This window comes from Danio rerio, chromosome 12 (genome assembly GCF_049306965.1).
Source record: "Danio rerio strain Tuebingen ecotype United States chromosome 12, GRCz12tu, whole genome shotgun sequence".
Taxonomy (NCBI): Eukaryota; Metazoa; Chordata; class Actinopteri; order Cypriniformes; family Danionidae; genus Danio; species Danio rerio.
In genome coordinates, this window is record NC_133187.1 from 453,367 (window position 1) to 478,796 (window position 25,430).

The window sequence follows — 25,430 nt, forward strand, 5'->3', positions numbered from 1 at the left end:
TGTGACACTAAATGTGTTTATTAACAACTGAAATATGAATAATACAGGAAATAGATGTTTCAGGGAAAGGTACACACAGAAGATGAAAATAAGACAATTATTTGATGATAATTAAAGCTGAATATAGATTCACACTGTCAAATACAGCTCTAGCGGTCTCTTTAAGATAATATTTTCAAGACGAAATGTCTCTAAATACTTATACAAACATTTTCTTTAGAGATAATTTGTGTTATTACTGGAACTGCCTCATGACAGGGTTATTTGCAGATGCAAACCTGCAACCACACAGATGCTTGTGTCTTATAAATCTGAATCTTACATTCTATAAAAGTATTTTTCTTTATAAAGTCAACAAAACTGTTCCGTAGTAAAACTGCCATAAGAATAAAGTCGGGAATATTACACAGAGATGAACTTGTTTTCTTGATAGTAATAAATGATGTAACACTGAACAGATATGCTTGTTTACATGTTTAGATTCAGAAGATTCATGCACTTAATTTTTTCAGTTTCAGGATGTGAAAGAGGATTGATGACTCGAGGCTCTATTTATTGATTCTTACGTTTAGCTTCTCTTTTCTGAATCCAGAATATGATAAAAAGATTCACACCTCCTGAACTCCAGGACGAAATAAAAAGAGTCATATGTTTAGCTTCTTTTGTTCTGACTCCGGCACGCTCTAATCGATCATCAGTTTCTTGATGGAGTTCAGGTATGTGGGAATGAGTGAGCTGATGGACTCGTCATCATCGGTGACCTTCTCACCTCTGCCCTCTGACCCCACTGAACTAGGTGACCTCAGCAGACCGGCATATGGCGTACTGTAACCCTGAGAAAACACACAGACAGCGGAGATTACTGAACACACACACACACACACGCTCCAGGCAGACAGAGCAAAGTCTTGAATATTCTTATATATTATGCAATGAGAAAACACACACACACACACACATTACAAGATGCAGACAGATGAGACAGCCGTCTGTTCACAGCCATCAGAACACAAAACAGAACACAAAATGCAGGATATACAGATTATACACTTCTAAATGGCTTGAGGTCTGTTTATTTGTATTTTTTGTTAGTTTAACGTGTATATTGTGGAATTAGCCGCATATGTTTGTAATGAGGCAACAAACACATGTAGACTGAGTTTAAAGGGCACCTATTAGGCAGAAATGACTGCTTGATTTAACCCCAGCAGTGTGTGTGTGTGTGTGTGTGTGTGTGTCAGCAGTGTGTGTGTATCTCCAGCAGTCTCTGATGCTCAGCAGTACTGAACTGTGTTTGGTCTAGTCAGGCTTGATGCAGGAACACTGTGATTGACATTCTCCTGCTGTACGTGTCATCAGAGGGGGAAAGCCCCGCCCACTAGTGCCCATCTCTCCCTCATTAGCATAAACATATGTGTGTGTGTGTGTGTGTGTGTGTGTGTGTGTGTGTAAGACAAAGAGAAAGAGAGAAAGCTGGTATTGACATGGGCTGTGGAGCATCAGAGCAGAGCTCATTAATATTCATGACCATTCCAAATATGGTCAAAGCTTAGCTGTTCATACTAGGGATGATCCCCGTGGTTATAAATGAGCAGATAGAAGTGTTTCTGGAGAACTGTGCTTGCTGACGGAGACTCACAGACGAGTAGCCCTTGCCGAAGCTGCCTCTGTTCTTGGTCCTGATTTTAGTGAGCGCAGATTCGGCAATATCGGCTCGCTCTTCTGCATCGTCCAGCTCGTGGACCGTCTTTCTGTACTTCGCCAGATTCATGTTGGCCTGCTCCTCCTGTACAGCAGAAACACTTCAGCTTACTGGAACATCCTTCATGACTAGATATTAATAACTCTCTAGTGCCTTCAGTTTCATTATTATTATTAGTCATTTATTTTCCTTTGGCTCAGACCATTATTTATCAGGGGTCACCACAGCGGAATGAACCGCCAACAATACCAGCATATGCTTTACACAGTGGATGCCCTTCCAGCTGCAACCCAGTACTGGGAAACACCCATACACCCCCATATGGACTGTTGGGGAAACCGGAGCACCCAGAGGAAACCCACGGCAACACAGGGAGAACAGGCAAACTCCACACAGAAACATTCTGTGGCTTTCATTCTGCTGTGGCGACCACAGATTAATTAAGGGACTAAGCTGAAAAGAAAATGAATGAATGAAATATATGAAAACCAAACAAAAAAAGCTAACTAAATAAAATAAAAAGTAATTACTGTCTGTTTTTCAAAACAAAACAAAAAACTAAGAAAACTAAATAAAAAACAATACAAAATCAAACTAAACAAAAATGAAACAAAACAAAACGAAATTAAAAATTAAACAAAAAACAAAACAAAACAAAACACAAAACAAAACAAAACAAAACGAAATTAAAAATTAAACAAAAAACAAAACGAAACACAAAACAAAACAAAACAAAATGAAACGAAACACAAAACGAAACGCAACGAAACACAAAACAAAACAAAACAGAACAAAACAAAACAAAACAAAACAAAACAAAACAAAACAAAACAAAACAAAACAAAACAAAACAAAACAAAACAAAAAATTGAACGAAACTAAGTGGAAAAAAAACAAAATAAAAAACTAACAAAATGAAATTAAATATGAAACAAAACAAAATGAAAAACCAAACACAAAATAAAACTAAACTAAACAATAAACAAAACAAAAAATACTTCTGCAGACATTTCTGGTTTCTGCTAGACTTCTGTCTGTCCCTCTCTCACCGCCTCCTCCACTTGTCTCTTGTAGTTCTTCATCTTGTTCTGCAGCCGCTCCAGCTGCTCCTGCATGCGCTGCTGGTTCTTCTGCTCCTCCTCAGACTGGAACAGAAGCTCCTTCAGACGCCGCTCGTTCTTCCTCAGAGTCTTCATCGTCTCCGAGTGTTTCTTCTGCTCCGCGTCCAGCTCCAGCTCCAGCTCCTTCACCTGCGTGCACATACCCACACACACACACGCAAACACACACGCACGCACACACGCAAACACACACACACAGACAAACACACACGCACGCACACGCACACACACACACGGTAAATATGAGCAAAGAAGACTATGAAAATAAACGTGTGTGTAGTCACTGTTTGTGTTTGTATCCGCATGTGTGTGTGTGTGTGTGTGTGTGTGTACCCGCGCCTCCAGCTTCTGCATGATCTTCTTGCCCCCCCTCACACTGCTCTGCTCTGCTTCCTCCAGTCGGCCGCTCATGTCTCTGATCTGCAGCTCCAGACTCTTCTTCACACGCTGCAGATCAGAGACATGTTCCTGCTGCACACACAGCTGCTCCAGCACACGCGCCGCCTGCGCACACAGAGAAATACAAACACACACATGCGCACGCACATAGAGAGAGGGACAGACAGACAGACACACACACACAGATGAAGACAATTGAGCCCTCACAAGTATAGAAAACAGTACACAAACACACACACACACAAACACACACATGCACACAGACACGCACACACGCATACACGCACACACAGTGTTCTGACCTCACAGGCTGATTTCTTGGCCTTGTCATTGGCCGCTCTCAGCTCGTTCTGCAGCTCCTCGTGCTCCTGCTGCAGCTGCTGAACATCCACCTCCAGCTTCCTCTTCACACACAACACCGCCTGCAGCTGAGACACACACACACACACACACACACACACACAGTGTTTAGGGAGAGGGCCATATAATTTGTGGAGAGTCCTCGTATGCCACAAATACTGACATATGTTTGAGTGTGTGTGTGTGTACCTGCTCCTCCAGCAGTGTGTGTTTCTCCTTCTGCTCCTGCAGCTCAGTCTCCAGTGTCCTGCAGACGCGGTGTGTGTTCTCCAGTGTGTTGTGTTTCTCCTCTCCCTCAGCGGTAAGCAGGGCGCAGCGGCGCTCCAGAAGTGTGTGTTCATCCCGCAGCGTCTCCTGCGCACGCAACTCCTCCTCCAGCTGCGCCTCCAGCTCCTGCAGGACACACAGTGCGCTATGATCAGTGTGTGTTTGTTGCTCTGGTGAGTGTGTGTTACTCTGGTGTTTGTGTATGTGTTGCTCTGGTTAGAGTGTGTGTTCTCTGGTTATTCAGTGTGTGTGTGTCTTGGCTTCAGTGTTAACTAAATATAAGTAAATATTTAAATTAAATATACAAAACTGTGTTCACTTAATAAAAACTAAAGTAAAACAAACTAATGCATCAATGAATCCAGCTCAAACTAGACTCAGAGGAACAGCACATGTTCAGGAGGGTCTCGAACTAAAGATGCGAGTCAACAGTGACCTTGATCTGCTGCTGCATCTTCTTGCTGCTCTTGATCAGTTCGCTGTTGCTCTTCTTCTGCTGCTCCACCTGCAGCTCTAGCTCCGCGAGATCGCTCTCCAGCTTCTTCTTCTGTCTAGTGGCTTCAGTTTTAGCCTTCGACTCCACATCCACACCGGCCTGCAGAGACTCCAGCGCCCTCTGGTGGCTCTTCCTGGAAACAGACCAAGTTAGTTAAATCATTAAAGCTGACCTATCCTACCTCTTTCAACCAGCTGTAAATGTGTCTCTGCTGTGTCTACAGAGTGTGTGTGTGTGTGTGTGTGTGTGTGTGTGTGTGTGTTTGAGCTGAGAACAGCACACTGATGATGTTCTCCAGATCTCTGAAACTGACCTGTTCAGGCTTTGATCCTCATTGTGGTGTTTTGGTGACTGTCGCTTTAAATGCAAATTAGATTGTGCTCTTTTCAGAAGAGGGCGGAGTTACAGACGTTTGAGCGTCAGCATGGTGACAGATGTAAAACAGCATTAGCTGTATTGTCAGTGCAGGTCAGGTGTGCTTGTGTGCTTCAGTGTCAGTGTGTGCTTCATGCTTCTGTCTAGGGGAGTATGTCAAGAAAACTGCAAAAACAGGAAGATCTATAATTGAGTTACTTACCCTGATGGTGATTCAGTGTTAGTTAAAAGACAGGAAATAAAGGCTGAGGTGGAAAAACTGAAGAGTTAAAAGACTGGAATATAAACAGACATTGTTGATTAGTGGCAGATTCGTTCAGGCAGATTATATCAGGCAGGTTAAACACTGAACCCTTTACACAAATTTATTCAAGTGATATGTCAGTTGTCAGTCATGTGTCTGTGGTGTGTCCATTGTGTGTCAGTCATTGTCAGTGGTCTGTGAGTGATGTGTCAGTAGTTTGTCAGTAATGTGTCAGTGATGTGTCAGTGATGTGTCAGTGGTCTGTCAGTGATGTGTCAGTGGTGTGTCAGTAATGTGTCAGTGATGTGTCAGTGGTCTGTCAGTAATGTGTCAGTGGTCTGTCAGTGATGTGTCAGTGGTCTGTCAGTGATGTGTCAGTGGTCTCTCAGTGATGTGTCAGTGGTCTGTCAGTAATGTGTCAGTGGTGTGTCAGTAATGTGTTAGTGATGTGTCAGTGGTGTGTCGGTGATGTATCAGTGGTCTGTTAGTGGTCTGTCAGTAATATGTCAGTGATGTGTCAGTGGTCTGTCAGTGATGTGTCAGTGGTCTGTCAGTGATGTGTCAGTGGTCTGTCAGTAATGTGTCAGTGATGTGTCAGTGGTGTGTCGGTGATGTGTCAGTGGTCTGTTAGTGGTCTGTCAGTAATATGTCAGTGATGTGTCAGTGGTCTGTTAGTGATGTGTCAGTGATGTGTCAGTGATGTGTCAGTGGTCTGTTAGTGGTCTGTCAGTAATATGTCAGTGATGTGTCAGTGGTCTGTTAGTGATGTGTCAGTGATGTGTCAGTGATGTGTCAGTGATGTGTCAGTGGTCTGTTAGTGGTGTGTCAGTGATGTGTCAGTGGTGTGTCAGTGATGTGTCAGTGATGTGTCAGTGGTGTGTCAGTGATGTGTCAGTGGTCTGTCAGTGGTCTGTCAGTGATGTGTCAGTGGTGTGTCAGTGATGTGTCAGTGATGTGTCAGTGGTGTGTCAGTGATGTGTCAGTGGTCTGTCAGTGGTCTGTCAGTGATGTGTCAGTGATGTGTCAGTGATGTGTCAGTGATGTGTCAGTGGTGTGTCAGTGATGTGTCAGTGGTCTGTTAGTGGTGTGTCAGTGATGTGTCAGTGGTCTGTCAGTGATGTGTCAGTGGTGTGTCAGTGACGTGTCAGTGATGTGTCAGTGGTCTGTCAGTGGTGTGTCAGTGATGTGTCAGTGGTGTGTCAGTGGTGTGTCAGTGGTCTGTCAGTGGTCTGTCAGTGATGTGTCAGTGGTGTGTCAGTGATGTGTCAGTGGTCTGTTAGTGGTCTGTCAGTAATATGTCAGTGATGTGTCAGTGGTCTGTTAGTGGTGTGTCAGTGATGTGTCAGTGGTCTGTCAGTGATGTGTCAGTGGTGTGTCAGTGATGTGTCAGTGATGTGTCAGTGGTCTGTCAGTGGTGTGTCAGTGATGTGTCAGTGGTGTGTCAGTGATGTGTCAGTGGTCTGTCAGTGGTCTGTCAGTGATGTGTCAGTGGTGTGTCAGTGATGTGTCAGTGGTCTGTTAGTGGTCTGTCAGTAATATGTCAGTGATGTGTCAGTGGTCTGTTAGTGATGTGTCAGTGATGTGTCAGTGATGTGTCAGTGATGTGTCAGTGATGTGTCAGTGGTGTGTCAGTGATGTGTCAGTGGTCTGTTAGTGGTCTGTCAGTAATCTGTCAGTGATGTGTCAGTGGTCTGTCAGTGATGTGTCAGTGGTGTGTCAGTGTTGTGTCAGTGGTCTGTTAGTGGTCTGTCAGTAATCTGTCAGTGATGTGTCAGTGGTCTGTCAGTGATGTGTCAGTGGTGTGTCAGTGATGTGTCAGTGATGTGTCAGTGGTCTGTCAGTGGTGTGTCAGTGATGTGTCAGTGGTGTGTCAGTGATGTGTCAGTGGTCTGTTAGTGGTCTGTCAGTAATATGTCAGTGATTTGTCAGTGGTCTGTCAGTGATGTGTCAGTGATGTGTCAGTGGTCTGTCAGTGATGTGTCAGTGGTGTGTCAGTGATGTGTCAGTGGTCTGTTAGTGGTCTGTCAGTAATATGTCAGTGATGTGTCAGTGGTGTGTCAGTGGTCTGTCAGTGATGTGTCAGTGGTCTGTCAGTAATATGTCAGTGATGTGTCAGTTATGTCAGTGGTGTGTCAGTGATGTGTCTGGTCTGACAATGATTTGTCAGTGGTGTGTCAGTGATGTGTCAGTTATATGTCAGTGATGTGTCAGTGGTCTGTTATTGGTCTGTCGTTAATATGTCAGTGATGTGTCAGTTATATGTCAGTGGTCTGTCAGTGATGTGTCAGTGGTCTGTCAGTGATGTGTTAGCAATGTGTCAGTGATGTGTCAGTGGTCTGTCAGTGATGTGTCAGTCATATGTCAGTGGTGTCAAAAGTGTTTCAGTGATATGTGAGTAATGTGTCAGTTATATTTGAGGTATGTCTCCACAATATGTCATTGTTGGTTATATGTCAGTTATATGTCAGTTATATGTCAGTGATGTGTCAGTGGTCTGTCAGTGATGTGTCAGTGGTCTGTTAGTGTTGTGTCGGTGATGTGTGAGGAGTGTGTCAGTTATATATCAGTGAAGTTTCAGTTATATGCTGGTCAGTGATATGTCAGTGGTGGTGAGTCAGTTATAAATCAGTGATGTGCCAGTTGAGTGTCAGTTGTGTGTCAGTGCTGAGTTGTCCATGACAGATTATGGTACCTGGCGGCCTCAAACTCTTCTTCTTTCTCCTGCAGTCTGCGCTCCAGGTCTGCTTTAACCTGAGAAACCTCCAGCTGAAGACGCAGAACCTTCGTCTCCTCCGCCTGCACAAAACAATTGTATTTAATATTCCACCAGATGACAGAACGTTCATAAATAAGTGCAGTTCACTTTCATGCAGGGAAGCTGATTCTGCAGAAAAGTGTTATTGATTAGTGTAGCCAATGAGACTGAGTATTTGCATATTTTTCTCTTCATATTTACCTCGAGCGCCGCCTCAGACTCCTCCAGTGACGCCTGCAGCTCTTCTTTTTCCATCTCAATCTTCTTCTTCATCTTCTGGAGCTCATGAACACTCTTTCCTCCATCTGACAGCTGGTCAGTGAGATCCGCAATCTCCTCTGAAGGACAGCAAGAAAAACATCCAATGAGCTGGAGATACATTCTGAAAGATCATTCTGAAAGATGCAGTGCCACAGGGTTACTCTGAAATAAATATACAGCTGAAGTCAGAATGATTAGCCGCCTGTATATTTTATTTCTCCTCGCTGCTTGAATAACTCTACACTGTGTGTATGTGTGTGTGTGTTACCCTGCAGTGTGTTATTCTCCCTCCGCATCGCCTCCCTCTCCTCGCTGCTCTCCTCATACACGCTCCTGATCTTGAATAACTCTGCGCTGTGTTTTCTGCTCTCCGTCCTGCAGTTCTCCAGCTCCAGCAGCAGATCTTCACTCTTCTGCTTCCAGTCGCTCTGCTGACGCTCCAGCATCTTCTGCTTCTTCTCCAGCACTGCACACACACTGACGGCCTACACACACACACACACATCATTACTGGTTAAGCACACACACACACATCAATACTGGTTAAGCACACACACACTGTCAGCTTTGTGTTTTTGACTGTTTGGCGCCATCTAGTGTCAGAATAATGCACAGGTTAGTGTATACTCCATCAGCTGGCTCTGTCTGCTTTATGTTTAATTAAAGAAATAATAAACTATTTGGGCTTAGAACAATGTTTAGTGTCTAATGTTTATGTTTTGTGGCCAGCAGCCGTGTAATGATCAGGATAAAGCACATCCAGGTGGTTGTTATCTCAGAATAAACCCTTCAGTCCTCTACAGCAGCTCCTGATAAACCTGTCTGGCTTTATTGTGAGAGATCAACCTGCTGGATCTACTTTATCTCTTCCTCAGCACCTCCTCTTTGTCTCTGTGTGTGTGTGTGTTTTTCTGTGTAATAAATCACCTTCTCCAGATCTGCACACAGCTCCTCCACTTCTCCCTGCAGTCTCTGTTTGCTTTTCTCCAGACTGCAGCATTTGGCCTGAGTGGCCTCCGCCGCCTCCTCTGCCTCCTGCAGACGCGCACACAGCTTCTTCCTGCGGTGCACACACAGATGTGTCAGTTGCTGTCATTAAGTGTGTGTGCATGTGTGTCAGTTGTTGTCAGTGTGTCAGTTGTCAGTAAGTGTGTGTGTTTCAAAAGTGTGCGTCTCATACTTGGTCTCCTCCAGCTCGTCGCAGTGTTGTATAGTGTCCGCTTCAGATCTGCTCCTCCAGTGTGTGACGTCGCTGTTGAGTTTGGAGACGAGCCGCTGCAGCTCCTGTTTGCTCTCCTGCTCCTCCTCCAGCTGCTCCTTTAGCACCTCCAGCTCCTGCTGCAGCGAACACACACTGCTGCTGAGCAGCGCTTTAGCCTGAACACACACACACACACATAGAGGTCAGTGGCTGCATCAGTCGGCCGGACATTGGCTGGTCTACTTCAGCTGGCAATGTTCAGCTCATCCTCCAGGGGTCAGTTATCACTCAGTGTGTTTGTCAGTTGCTGTATGTATGCGTGTCAGTTGTTGTATGTGTGTCAGTTGTTGTATGCGTGTCAGTTGTATGTGTGTCAGTTGATGTATGTGTGTCAGTTGTTGTATGTGTGTCAGTTGATGTTAGTCAGCGTGTGTCAGTTGATGTCAGTCAGTGTGTGTGTGTATGTGTGTCAGTTGTTGTAAGTATGTGTGTCAGTTGATGTCAGTCAGTGTGTGTGTGTGTGTGTGTGTGTCAGTTGATGTCAGTCAGTGGGTGTGTCAGTTGCTGTATGTGTGTCAGTTGATGTCAGTCAGTGGGTGTGTCAGTTGCTGTATGTGTGTCAGTTGATGTCAGTCAGTGTGTGTATGTGTGTGTGTGTGTGTCAGTTATGCAAGTATGTGTGTCAGTTGATGTCAGTCAGTGGGTGGGTGTCAGTTGTTGTAAGTATGTGTCAGTTCGCATCAGTCATTGTGCGTGTCAGTTGTGTGTGTCAGTTGATGTCAGTCAGTGTGTCAGTTGTTGTATGTGTGTCAGTTGTTGTATGTGTGTCAGTTGATGTCAGTCAGTGTGTTTGTGTATGTGTGTCAGTTGATGTCAGTCAGTGTGTCAGTTGATGTCAGTCAGTGGGTGTGTCAGTTGACGTCAGTCAGTGTGTGTGTCAGTCATGCAAGTATGTGTGTCAGTATGTGAACATTAGTGTGTGTGTGTGTGTGTGTGTGTCAGTTTTTGTTGTCAGTAAGTGACCATGAGTGTGTATGTGCCAGTTGTTGTCAGTGTGTGTGTGTTGTTTAGGCTGAAGATCTGCTGGTGGGATCACCTTCAGCTCGTCCTCCATCTGCCTCTTCAGATCCTCATGCTGATTGGTCAGCTGGGCTTTGGATCGGTTCAGCTGGATGCTCTTCTTCTCCATCTCCTCTACCTGCCGTGCCAGATCAGTGTTTTCAGCTGCAAAACACACACACACACACACACACACACACACACACACACACACACACACACACACACACACACACACTCATTACATTAATATACTGCTAAAATGGACAAACAAATTCAGCGCTGTGTGTGTGTGTGTGTGTGTGTGTGTGTGTGTGTGTTGTCACCTGTGAGCCTGTTTTTGGCCGCAGTGCTCTCGCTCAGGGTTTTCTGCAGCTCTTCATTCTTGGTGTTTGCCTCATACAGCAGATCCTCCAGCTTCTTCAGCTGTGTGTCAGTGTTCACCTGATGGAGTATAATATCATTCATTATAAATAGTAAAGTGTGTGTGTGTGTGTGTGTGTGTCAGTTGTTTTCAACTGTGTGTTGAGTTTTTGTCAGTTAGTATGTGTCAGTAGTGTGTCATTTGTTGTCAGTTGTTCTCAGTCTGTCAATCTATGTGTGTGTGTGTCAGTAGTAGTCAGTACCTTGTTCTATTGCAGTGTTAAGTGTGTGTGTCAGTTGCTGTCAGTGTGTGTGTGTCAGTACCTTGTTCTTCTGCAATGCGTTGAGTGTGTGAGTCAGTTGTTGTCAGTGTGTGTGTACCTTGTTCTTCTGCAGTGTGTCGGTGTTTGTGTGTGTCATTACCTTGTTCTTCTGCAGTGTGTCGAGTGTGTGTGTGTGTATGTGTGTGTGTGTGTCATTACCTTGTTCTTCTGCAGTGTGTCGAGTGTGTGTGTGAGCTCGTCCAGCTCCAGACTCAGGCTCTGTTTCTCCTTCTCCAGTTTGGCTCTGGTTCTCTGCAGACTCTCGCACTGTTCGCTGAGCTCTGACAGTGCATCGCTGTGGCGTTTGCGCATCGCTGCTGAAACTGCATCGGCCTGCAGCGCAGACTCATCCAGCTCCCGCCGCAGCCGCTGCAGCTCCAGATCACGCTTCCTGTTCATCTCCATCTGCAAACACACACACACACCATCAGCTCTGAACACAACGCTATACCAACTGACACACACTGACTGACAATAACAACCGACACACACACACTAACTGACAATAACAACTGACACACACACTAACTGACAATAACAACTGACACACAAACTAACTGACAATAACAACAGACACACACACACACACACACACTAAATGACAATAACAACTGACACACACTACCTGACAATAACAACAGACACACACTGACTGACAAAAACAACAGACACACACTAACTGACAATAACAACTGACACACACACTAAATGACAATAACAACTGACACACACTACCTGACAATAACAACAGACACACACTGACTTACAAAAACAACAGACACACACTGACTGACAATAACAACAGACACACACACACACACACACACTAAATGACAATAACAACTGACACACACTAACTGACAATAACAACTGACACACACACTAACTGACAATAACAACTGACACACACACTAACTGACAATAACAACTGACACACACTAACTGACAATAACAACTGACACACACTAACTGACAATAACAACTGACACACACACTAACTGACAATAACAACTGACACACACTAACTGACAATAACAACTGACACACACTAACTGACAATAACAACTGACACACACTAACTGACAATAACAACTGACACACACTAACTGACAATAACAACTGACACACACTGACTGACAATAACAACTGACACACACACTGACTGACAATAACAACTGACACACACACTGACTGACAATAACAACTGACACACACTGACTGACAATAACAACTGACACACACTGACTGACAATAACAACTGACACACACTAACTGACAATAACAGACACACACTGACTGACAATAACAACTGACACACACTGACTGACAGTAACAGACACACACTAACTGACAATAACAACTGACACACACTGACTTACAATAACAACTGACACACACACTAACTGACAATAACAACAGACACACACACACACACACACACACACACTAAATGACAATAACAACTGACACACACTACCTGACAATAACAACAGACACACACTGACTGACAAAAACAACAGACACACACTAACTGACAATAACAACAGACACACACACACACACACACTAAATGACAATAACAACTGACACACACTACCTGACAATAACAACAGACACACACTGACTGACAAAAACAACAGACACACACTGACTGACAATAACAACAGACACACACACACACACTAAATGACAATAACAACTTACACACACACTAACTGACAATAACAACTGACACACACACTAACTGACAATAACAACTGACACACACTAACTGACAATAACAACTGACACACACTAACTGACAATAACAACTGACACACACACTAACTGACAATAACAACTGACACACACTAACTGACAATAACAACTGACACACACACTAAATGACAATAACAACTGACACACACTAACTGACAATAACAGACACACACTGACTGACAATAACAACTGACACACACTGACTGACAATAACAGACACACACTAACTGACAATAACAACTGACACACACTGACTGACAATAACAGACACACACTGACTGACAATAACAACTGACACACACTGACTGACAATAACAGAAACACACTAACTGACAATAACAACTGACACACACTGACTGACAATAACAACTGACACACACTGACTGACAATAACAACTGACACACACTGACTGACAATAACAACTGACACACACTGACTGACAATAACAACTGACACACACTAACTGACAATAACAGACACACACTAACTGACAATAACAACTGACACACACTAACTGACAATAACAACTGACACACACTAACTGACAATAACAACTGACACACACACTAACTGACAATAACAACTGACACACACTAACTGACAATAACAACTGACACACACTAACTGACAATAACAACTGACACACACTAACTGACAATAACAACTGACACACACTGACTGACAATAACAACTGACACACACACTGACTGACAATAACAACTGACACACACTGACTGACAATAACAACTGACACACACTGACTGACAATAACAACTGACACACACTAACTGACAATAACAGACACACACTGACTGACAATAACAACTGACACACACTGACTGACAATAACAGACACACACTAACTGACAATAACAACTGACACACACTGACTGACAATAACAACTGACACACAATGACTGACAATAACAACTGACACACACTGACTGACAATAACAACTGACACACACTGACTGACAATAACAACTGACACACACTAACTGACAATAACAGACACACACTAACTGACAATAACAACTGACACACACTAAGTGACAATAACAACTGACACACACTAACTGACAATAACAACTGACACACACTAACTGACAATAACAGACACGCACTACCTGAAAATAACAACTGACACACACACTGACTGACAATAACAACTGACACACACTGACTGACAATAACAACTGACACACACTGACTGACAATAACAACTGACACACACTGACTGACAATAACAACTGACACACACTGACTGACAATAACAGACACACACTAACTGACAATAACAACTGACACACACTAACTGACAATAACAACTGACACACACTAACTGACAATAACAACTGACACACACTAACTGACAATAACAACTGACACACACTAACTGACAATAACAGACACGCACTACCTGAAAATAACAACTGACACACACACTGACTGACAATAACAACTGACACACACTGACTGACAATAACAACTGACACACACTGACTGACAATAACAACTGACACACACTGACTGACAATAACAACTGACACACACTGACTGACAATAACAACTGACACACACTGACTGACAATAACAACTGACACACACTGACTGACAATAACAACTGACACACACACTAACTGACAATAACAGACACACACTAACTGGCAATAACAACTGACACACACTAACTGACAATAACAGACACACACTGACTGACAATAACAACTGACACACACTGACTGACAATAACAACTGACACACACTGACTGACAATAACAGACACACACTAACTGGCAATAACAACTGACACACACTAACTGACAATAACAGACACGCACTACCTGAAAATAACAACTGACACACACACTAACTGACAATAACAACAGACACACACTGACTGACAATAACAGACACACACACTGACTGACAATAACAGACACACACTAACTGACAATAACAGACACACACTAACTGACAATAACAACAGACACACACTAACTGACAATAACAGACACACACTAACTGACAATAACAGACACACAGTAACTGACAATAACAGACACACACTAACTGACAATAACAGACACACAGTAACTGACAATAACAGACACACACACTAACTGACAATAGCAACTGGCACACACTCAGATGCACACACATATTTTCACAGTAATGTCAGCTGTGTATTTGATTTATAATTTATATTTTGATTTAATATAGATGTATAGTTTTATTACTGAAAGCTCTGTTTTAATCTGTGTGTTTGGGTTTATACAAGAGCTAATGGCAGTTGTGTACACTCTGTGCACGCTTTAGCAGATTTCGAACATGTTCACTGCATGCTTTAGCACACTGTTAAAGACACCGTTTAACACGCATGCACATACATTATCTCCCAAGCTAGATCCTGAGTTTAACATGTCAGAAAGACAGCTGTGTGTTGCAGAAGTGTGTGTGTTGATTGTCATCATGTGTGTGTGTGTGTGTGTGTGTGTGTGTGTGTGTGTGTGTGTGTGTGTACCTGTGAGGCCGTGGCTCCTCCTGCTTCCTCTAGTCGGTCTGTCAGATCCTCCAGTTCACGACTGAGATCCGCTCGCTGCTTCTCCACCTGCAGAACACAGAGGGAACATGAGCATACACATATACGCTCAAGACACACACACACACACACCCAGCAAAGCCTACATACACACACAGCAGACACACATATGTTCAATGCATGTTTGTATATGTGTGTATGAGTGACTGTGTGCATGTGTACGTGTGTATGTAGGGTTTGTTGCATGCATCTGAGTGGTTTTGTTTGTGTTTTTATCTGTGTGTGTTTGTGTGTGTGTGTGTGTGTACTGTCTGCTTTGTATGGGTTTATGTGTGCATATGTGTGTGATATCTGCTCTGTGTGTTTGTGTGTGAGTGTGTGTATGCTATCTGCTTTGCGTGTGAGTTTCCTCAGCCTCAGATGTTGAACATGGTTATATGAGAGAATTGAATTATCAAAAACATGAGATTATTAATGAAACACATGAGAGAGAGTGTGTGTGTGAGTGTGTGTGTGTTCAGATGTCACCGACTCGTTGCTGTTCAACAGATGCTGATTAAAGTGAACAAACATCACGTCTGCTTTATTACAACACATAAAACTGAAGCAGGTCCTTGTGTGTGTGTGTGTGTGTGTGTGTGTGTGTGTGTGTGTGTGTGTGTGTGTGTGTGTGTGTGTGTGTGTGTGTGTGTGGCTGTCTGGGATGAGCTGGACCTCACTGACTGCAGATATACCTGCACATGTCTGAACCTGACTCTCACACACAAACATACCACCCAACATGAGGGCATCTCACACACACACACACGCACACACACACAGACAATCATGCTTACGCATACACGCACACACATACTTACGAACAAGCACACACACAATCAGTCTACTGCAGCTCCTCTAAACATCAACACACACACATTTAAGTGCGACATCATATATATAGGGGCGTCACGGTGGCTCAGTGGTCAGCACTGTGTCCTCAAAGCAAGAAGGTCTCTGGTTTGAGTCTCGGCTGGGTCAGTTGGTGTTTCTGTGTGGAGTTTGCATGTTCTCCCTGTGTTGGTGTGGGTTTCCTCCGGGTGCTCCGGTTTCCAGTCCAAACACATGCGCTATAGGGGAACTGATCAACTACACTGGCCGTAGTGTATGAGTGAGTGAGTGAGTGTGCATAAGTGTGTTTTCCAGTACTGGGTTGCAGCTGGAAAGCAATTAAAAAAGCCCAATATGTTTTAGATCTCTCAGACACGCTACTAAGATGAACGATGGCTGTTGCTATGTGGTTGCTAAGGTGTTGTCTGCTTGTCAAATACATGGTATTATTATTTTTATTAATAACGTCACAAGTTTTCCAGCATGAGGGTGAGTTCTGAATGAAGCTGAATCCAGATTAAACACACTGAAAACAGCCTCTGATTAATAATGCCCAGAGAGCAGTAAACATCTGCATTCAACTACATGTTTCACAGTAAAACAGGCGGCTTTCATTTACAGGACTGAATTCACAAAGGAGACGACGTTCCAGAGCGACATGTGGCACAAACCTGTTTGATGATCAGTCCCGGAGCAATCTGAACTAGCGCTCAGTGCAAACCACGATCATGCCACAAACGAGATATTGGATGCAACAATGAACTGCTGGAAGAGTGCTGGAAAAAACCTCCACATTTCACAATGCAGGTGTCAGTGGTCTGCACTGACTCGGTGGGTGCAAAGAGTGTCAAACAACCGTGTGTGTGTGTGTGTGTGTGTGTGTGTGTGTGTGTGTGTGTGGGTGTTTGTGGACTATCCTCTTGCAAAACGCAGCGAAAAGCCCTACATGCCGGTAATAGTTGGATGAAGGTGTTTACATGTCTGTACTGCACCTTAATAATGCGATTGATAATAATACTGCACCTTAATAATAAACCTTAATCTGATTAAATTATTTAAAAATCACTGTTTACATGGTCGACTCTTAATCAGAGTATTGTCTTAATCGCATTCAAATCTAACTATTGGTGTCCATGTAAATGTAGGCAGTGACAATCATTCTATTATCCAATCAGCATCAGACCAAACCCCTATAAAAGCTGTCCTACCTGCATTATCTCACGCCTTTAGCATCCCTCCACCACCCGACACCTCCCCTCTTAAACATTCATCTGCGCGGGGGGAGTGTTCTGGGGCCAGGCTAGACGCTTCGCTCGAACCCCAACTTCTCTGTCTACCCTGATAAGGGGTGTTGGGGTTTCTTTCCTCTGGGGTTCTGAGCTCCTCTCCCTGGACAGCACGCCAAATACGCCTTATTCTTGTGTGACCTCGTGAAAGTGAAGCGCAGGGGGGGTGGGGGGATTGAGGTTGGGTGCTGCCCATTTCTGGCACCCCCTGGATGTACAGCGCCCTTAGCATTCACCTATACTGCCTATGCCACGGCCCGGCCCAGGTAATGATTATTGATTATTGACTGAAGATGCAGACGCTGGTTTAGTGTCGTACCTTTGCTCGTAATCCTCTCTCCGCCTCCAGCTCCTCCTCCAGCTCCTCAATGCGCACCTGAGACACCAAACACACACTTCTGTTAAACACACACACACACACTCCACCCAATATTAATCACTTCATGCAGATCAAACACAGCTGAAAACAAAACTATAAGCCAAATATTAAGTGCTGTTTAACAGAGAGGAGAGTGTTAATAACTCATATCTGATAATCACTGACGTCTCTTCATCATGATGACAGCACATAATATTAGACTAGATCTTCTTCAAGACACTAGTTTTCAGCTTACAGTGGCATGTAAAGGCTTCACTAGGGTAATGAGGGTAAAGTTAGGGTAATTTGGCAAGTCATTGTATAACAGTGGTTTGTTCTGGAGACAATCCAACACTAATATTGCTGAAGGGGTGAATAATATTGAGCTTAACATGACTTTAACACTATTAAACACTGCTTTATTCTAGCCCAAATAAAACTAATCAGACTTTCTCCAGAAGAACAGATATTAGAGGAAACACTGAGAGAAACTTCTTGCTCTGTAAAACAAATCGGGAAATATGAAAACTAATAAACATTTCACTGGAGGGAGAATAATGTTGACTTTTTTTTTAAAGCAACCTGTACATATTGTGCATCTGAGTTTTCCTGTAATTATGTTGATGCAGTAAAAGCGTGGTGTTCTCTCCGCAGTGAATGTGTCCGGATGTGAGATAAACTCACTGTAATCACCGTTCAGAACCACAGAGGACGAGCCACGGCCAACTAGAAGAGACACGCTGACAAAACCTCCCACAGACAGACAACACTCGCAGACACAGACTTAGACAAAAACAGCCAACACTGCAGAAATCTGCACCTTCCTCAGTCTTTCTGCCTCCACTTTACAGTACAAACATCCCATTCTCGAGTCAAGACATCCTAACATCCTGACTGAAGATAGTCTTTATTTTAACTGTATCAAAGAGGAAATGAGTTCATGCGTATAACAAGAGCAAATGCCTGCCGATGAGAATCCAGTTCACTTTAAATCTAGTGTCACACTGCCAGATGGAAACATATTACAGTATAGGAAGTACTGTAGTGCTCTTGAATCATATTACAGTAAAGCATCTGATTTGAGCTGTTGTGGTGATTCTACAGTTGCTATGGTAACACAACTATAGCAATTGATCTGTTGTGGTGATTCTACAGTTGCTATGGTAACACAACTATAGCAATTGATCTGTTGTGGTGATTCTACAGTTACTATGGTAACACAACTATAGTAATTGAGCTGTTGTGGTGATTCTACAGTTGCTATGGTAACACAACTATAGCAATTGATCTGTTGTGGTGATTCTACAGTTACTATGGTAACACAACTATAGTAATTGAGCTGTTGTGGTGATTCTACAGTTACTATGGTAACACAACTATAGTAATTGAGCTGTTGTGGTGATTCTACAGTTACTATGGTAACACAACTATAGCAATTGATCTGTTGTGGTGATTCTACAGTTACTATGGTAACACAACTATAGTAATTGATCTGTTGTGGTGATTCTACAGTTACTATAGTAACACAACTATAGTAATTGATCAGTTGTGGTGATTCTACAGTTACTATGGTAACACAACTATAGTAATTGATCAGTTGTGGTGATTCTACAGTTACTATGGTAACACAACTATAGCAATTGATCTGTTGTGGTGATTCTACAGTTACTATGGTAACACAACTATAGCAATTGATCTGTTGTGGTGATTCTACAGTTGCTATGGTAACACAACTATAGTAATTGATCTGTTGTGGTGATTCTACAGTTGCTATGGTAATAATAACTGCTAAAGTAATTGATCTGTTGTGGTATGGAATAAAATTGCTGTCATAAATATTTTGTGTAATCACAATAACAATACATTCATCAGTCGTATACAAACAGACAAAGAAAATGTGCCATCTGTGTCTGTTCTAATCGCAGATTCTGGAATTGTACCTTCGTAAAGTTACGAGTACACTCCGTTTATTTTTATTTTTTATATTTACAGATGCGTCAATTTTATTTACACACAAAATATTTATGACAGCAAGTTTACTCCATATTGTGGTGATTCTGCAGTTGCTATGGTAATGCAACAATTATAGTACTATAAATGATCCAGGGTATATATTATACTACAACACACCACTGTTTACTGTAGTCATAACTACTAGAGTATTCTTCACAATGCATCAGTATAGTTAATACTGCAGTATGCTAGAATCCTCATCCACAAAGAATATTACAGGAAACGGACATTTAAAACATACGTCAGGATCTTTATATGATAATGGCCTATAAAAAATCAACAATGTAGACCCGTGCCATGCACTTTTGGTTATTTCCACAATTAAATCCCTGCAACATCAGAACACTGAGCATCTCCAGTAAACACATCCTGAGGAGAGAATGTAGAAGACACAGAGGAAGAAGATCTTTGATGTTTTAATCTGACTGAGGGACGAGCAGGAGACGTGAAGCGCTGACAGACACCGAGTGTGAACCTGACGCATTGATCATCTCCGAGACTCCAGGCACATTACTGCATTATGATATCTGCTGATCTGACTGCTGATCTCCACACTGTCATGAGGAGGAAGTCTCTGTGAGAGAATCGCTGCAGGACAATCATACACACAACCTCAGATCTATTACAGAGATATTCACATCCTGGAGGCCTGAGACACACACACACACACACACACACACACTACCGAAAGACAGAAGAAACTCACATGCCAGCGGAGAACTTCAGCGGAGAGAACAGCCATGAATACAGCAGCAGAGCAAACACAGACTGACACACACACACACACACACACACTCACCTCTAAAGACTGAGAGAAATCCACACCCCCTTCACACTGACAGAGTACACACACACACACACACTCATACACGCCCGCATGTACAAAAAACACACAAGCATAAACACACACTCACTGACAAAGCACACACAGAGAGCACACACACACTCTGAGAGAGCACACATATACACACACACAAACTGACAGAGTGCACACACAAGTAGGCACACAAGCACACACACCATGCATGTATGTACACAAACACACACACACACACACACTCCAAGAAGAGCACACACAAAAACACACATGCACAAGCAAGTGCACGCACACACTCACAACAAACACACACCTTCAAAACCGAGCGCCTCAAACTAACCATAACTAGCCCGAGTCTAGCGATGCTAAAAGCAAATTCCACAGGCTGTCACCAATCTCTCAGTCACTCTGTAGTGAACTCGACACAACCCCACTAACATAAATCACAGAGCGTCACTGTGCGCACACACTATAACTGTGTTTTCTGTCATGTTTTATTTTGGGCAGGTCCCCACATGTCATGTGTTTAACATTATACACACACACGTTTAAACAATTAATTACAGCGTTTGCCAAAAGCAGTGTTGAGTGTGTCTGTATGGGTGTTTCCCCAGTACTGGGTTGCAGATGGAAGGGCATCCGCTGTGTAAAACATATGCTGGAATAGTTGGCGGTTCATTCCGCTGTGGCGACCCCTGATTAATAAAGGGACTGAGCTGAAGGAAAATGAATGAATTTATAGAAAGGGTTTAGATAATTAATTATTTTATTATAAAATTATAAACATGTACATCTAAATATTTATATAGTATATAAGTACATAAATTATATATACTTAACTTTTAAAGTATTTATTGTTTTTACCTAACATTGTATATAAAATAAAACTACATGTAAATGTATGCACATATATTGTGTCTTTTATTTTGTAAGCAATTAGTCATGATTATTGCTTAATTGATTGAGTTTTTCCTTAAAAAAAGCTAAATAATCTGACATTGGAGAAAGCAAAATAATCTTATGTCAAAAGGCGAAGCACAAATATAAATCTTCCCCCAATGTCAGATTATTTAGCTTTTTTGAAGGAAAAACTCTCTTCATTTGAAGTCATTATTTCTGAAAACAACACTATATTTTGCTCGTCTAGAAATCGTTTCTTGATTTAAGAGTATTTAGACATTTGAAGTAAAAACAAGACAACAAATATATTTAACTGAAGGTAGAAAAGAATCCGCATGCAAACAGACTAATAAAGCTGGACTGTTTGATTGACTGTATCCACACACCACAGGGCAAACTCAACATGCACATCACACTGTTACCTGTGTTTGACTGACGTGCATTATTAAATCTGTCTATGTCAGAAATCTGGCCCTCTGATGATCAGTCAATATTTCACCTGCGCAGACTAACAGCGGCTCCTCTGTGTTTGTCTCCACCTGTGCTGTAATTAATGTGCAGACGGACTCATAAAGCTGGCTTTGTGTGATCCTCTGAAAGTGAAAACATGTCCACCCTCACCAACACACAGATCAGTTTTCAGCATCGCTATCAAGACAAAGAGCGTCTGTGTTTTCTGAACACACTCCAGTGGAGAAACTGTCTGCCGTCTCGTCCATCTACAGCCTCTCAGAGAAACTCAGGAAACAATACAATCTGGATTTACATTACAGGTTCCCGCACAAAACTTTACATCCCTGCACAAAACTTTACATTCCTGCACAAAACTTTACATTCCTGCACAAAACTTTACATTCCTGCACAAAACTTTACATTCCCGCACAAAACTTTACAATCCCGCAAAACTTTACATTCCTGCACAAAACTTTACATTCCCGCAAAACTTTACATTCCCACACAAAACTTTACATTCCTGCACAAAACTTTACATTCCCGCACAAAACTTTACATTCCTGCACTTTACATATTTTACAACTTTACATTACTAGGCAAAACTTTGCATTCCTGCACAAAACTTTACATTACTAGGCAAAACTTTACATTCCCGCACAAAACTTTACATTCCTGCACTTTACATATTTTACAACTTTACATTATTAGGCAAAACTTTACATTCCCGCACAAAACTTTACATTCCTGCACAAAACTTTACATTACTAGGCAAAACTTTACATTCCCGCACAAAACTTTGCATTCCTGCACAAAACTTTACATTACTAGGCAAAACTTTACATTCCCGCACAAAACTTTGCATTCCTGCACAAAACTTTACATTACTAGGCAAAACTTTACATTCCCGCACAAAACTTTGCATTCCTGCACAAAACTTTACATTACTAGGCAAAACTTTACATTCCCGCACAAAACTTTACATTCCTGGACAAAACTTTATATTACTAGGCAAAACTTGACATTACCACACAAAACTTTACATTCCTAGGCAAAACTTTACATTCCCTCAAAACTTTACAAATCTTTAAAACTTTACAAAACTTTACAAATCCTCAAAACTTTACATTACTAGGGAAAACTTTACATTTCCGCACAAAACTTCACATTCCAGCCCAAAACTTTACATTCCTGCCAAAACTTTACAATACTAGGCAAAACTTTAAACTCTGTGGGTTTTGTGTTTCACTTACATACTGTAAATCAAGGTGACTATATAGTGAACTCAACAAACATACATCAAGGTGACTATGGAGTGAACTCAACAAACATACATCAAGGTGACTATGGAGTGAACTTGACAAAATCCTACCAACATTCATCAAGGTGACTATGTAGTGAACTCAACAAAACATATATCAAATCGACTATGTAGTGAACTTGACAAAACCCCACTAACATACATCAAGGTGATTATGTAGTGAACTCAACAGAACATACGTCAAGCAGACTACTGTATGTAGTGAATGCAGCAAAACATACATCAAGTCAACTATGCAGTGAACTCAGCTAATAAACAAGTAAATGATGGGGGAGTGTTCCGTTTTGTGTGACCGGTTCCTTTAAGAATCTGATGTTTGCTCACAGAACTGACGAGAATATAAAATGCAGAATCTGCTGGGTTATTCAGCGCTTCACTCTCCCACAATAAGACGCATTTCTCACAGCATGTTTGCATTCCCGGGAAACTCTGTGTTCCCTCACCTGAAAGCTCCGCTCAGAATCCTGGGTTTGACATGGATCCTGACAGAGGTTAAACTAACATCACTTCTCAACAGCTTTAACACGTCTCCGACATGATCCAGAGCTCAATATATCATTCACTCCAGTGCCCTACACAGTGCACATTAACCAGATCCTGCCTACAGACATGCGCTGATATTCATTAACTCAATATATCCTGATAATAACCATGAGAACAAGACAATATTTAGTTCCTGTCTAAAAAATGCTTATTAATTTAAGAATTGTGAGATGTTTGTGCTAGAAACAGGAGATAATCTCTAAGTAAAGTGTGTTTTGCAGTGTGTTCAGTGGCACTCTCAGACACCTACACAAGCGTCTCACCTGCAGCTCTTTGCTTTTCTTCTGCAGGCCGACATTCAGCAGCTCCTCGGCCTCCAGACGGCTGCTGGTGTTGTTTAATTCTACATCTTTCCTGACAGGAGACAGACGGAAAAACTGACATCATTTAGAGCCCTCACTATAGTCAGTTCATTAGTCTTTATTTCTGCAGCGCTTCTTATAATGTAGATCGTGTCAAAGCAGATTAACACAGTTGAAGTTGAGTGTAATAATGTACATGTCACTGCTGAAACACTGAAGAGCAGCTCACCTGTAAACATCACCTGTGTCTCCGCTTATTAAAGGTGCCAGTCAATCAGCCAGCGGAAAGATTTATTGCATTCGTTAAACTGTATGTTGCTGTTATTTTTACTAAAGGAGGTCAAAATGAGGGCGACACTGTTGCTCAGTGGTTATCACTGAGGCCTCACAGCAAGAAGGTCTCTGGTTTGAGTCTCGGCTGGGTCAGTTGGTGTTTCTGTGTGGAGTTTGCATGTTCTCCCCGTGTTGGCGTGGGTTTTGCTCCGGTTTCCAGTCCAAACACATGCGCTATAGGGGAACTGATTAAGTTGGCGGTTCATTCCGCTGTGGGGGCCCCTGATTAATAAAGGGACTAAGCCGAAAAGTGAAAGAATGAATGATAATGGTCAGTTTTGGCTGAACTGTCACTTTAAATGTACATAAACATGTTTCAGGGGGAATTAAATAAAAGGATATTAAATCTACACCAGCTAGGCTATGAAAATTAACTATAAAAATAAAAGTAATCAAGTGCATATTGGGCTTATTCAGTGTTTTGCAGATTAACAGGCCTGAACATGAAGCTCTGAGCACATTCAGTTTCATCTTATAGAGGAAAACACGTCTGCTTTACTGATAAATCTTCATCAGTTTCCTCGGCAGGATTTATCAGCCATTTCACTGTAGACATGCGGTCGTACTTAAAGCTTTTGTCTTGTTTCTTGTTTCTTGTTTCCAAATGTCTAAAAACTCTTCATTTAAGAAGCATGTTTGAGAAAAGCTACAGATATTGTCTTGATCTCAGAAATAAAATGTCTTTTTCCTTTAAAAAATAGCAAAATAATGTTATATCAAAGCAAAAACTGCATTATTCTGCTTACTTTGAGGAGAATCTCTCTTCATTTTGACTCTTTATTTCTGAAAACAACACTATATTTTTCTCTGGTCCAGAAAATGCTACCTGATTTAGCAATTTTTAGATGTTTGGACTAGAAGCAAGATAAAATCCATGACTGCATCATAATAAATACAATAATGACTGACTAATTAATATTTATGAATCATCTATGATATTATATTATGGACATGTGCATTGAAAAATGAAATGCATCACTACTAAATCTCAACAACACTGTTATAGATGT

The 25,430-nt window shown here is 42.1% G+C and overlaps 1 protein-coding gene across 18 annotated transcripts in view; it reads right to left on the reverse strand.

The window, feature by feature from the left end:
• The window catches only part of LOC100333572 (putative uncharacterized protein MYH16), a 43,166-nt gene continuing 17,736 nt past the window's right edge, over positions 1-25,430 (reverse strand). For 6 of the 18 annotated variants that reach the window (XM_073917953.1, XM_073917952.1, XM_073917951.1 and 3 more), the window contains 18 exons: positions 24,049-24,139; positions 17,703-17,759; positions 15,210-15,296; positions 11,086-11,331; positions 10,567-10,684; positions 10,278-10,405; positions 9,161-9,357; positions 8,908-9,040; positions 8,249-8,465; positions 7,921-8,057; positions 7,657-7,760; positions 4,286-4,478; positions 3,772-3,975; positions 3,525-3,650; positions 3,157-3,327; positions 2,752-2,952; positions 1,640-1,786; positions 1-833 (listed from right to left, as the gene is read on the reverse strand). In XM_073917953.1, the coding sequence (XP_073774054.1) occupies positions 684-833; positions 1,640-1,786; positions 2,752-2,952; positions 3,157-3,327; positions 3,525-3,650; positions 3,772-3,975; positions 4,286-4,478; positions 7,657-7,760; positions 7,921-8,057; positions 8,249-8,465; positions 8,908-9,040; positions 9,161-9,357; positions 10,278-10,405; positions 10,567-10,684; positions 11,086-11,331; positions 15,210-15,296; positions 17,703-17,759; positions 24,049-24,139 (2,707 nt within the window). In that variant the 3' untranslated portion in view covers positions 1-683. Of the gene's footprint in view, positions 834-1,639; positions 1,787-2,751; positions 2,953-3,156; positions 3,328-3,489; positions 3,651-3,771; positions 3,976-4,285; positions 4,479-7,656; positions 7,761-7,920; positions 8,058-8,248; positions 8,466-8,907; positions 9,041-9,160; positions 9,358-10,277; positions 10,406-10,566; positions 10,685-10,927; positions 10,937-10,984; positions 11,002-11,026; positions 11,057-11,085; positions 11,332-15,209; positions 15,297-17,702; positions 19,067-19,268; positions 20,343-20,460; positions 20,525-24,048; positions 24,140-25,430 lie in introns of those variants that run through there. The other 12 variants (XR_012387732.1, XR_012387733.1, XR_012387734.1 and 9 more) reach the window with 9 other exon arrangements.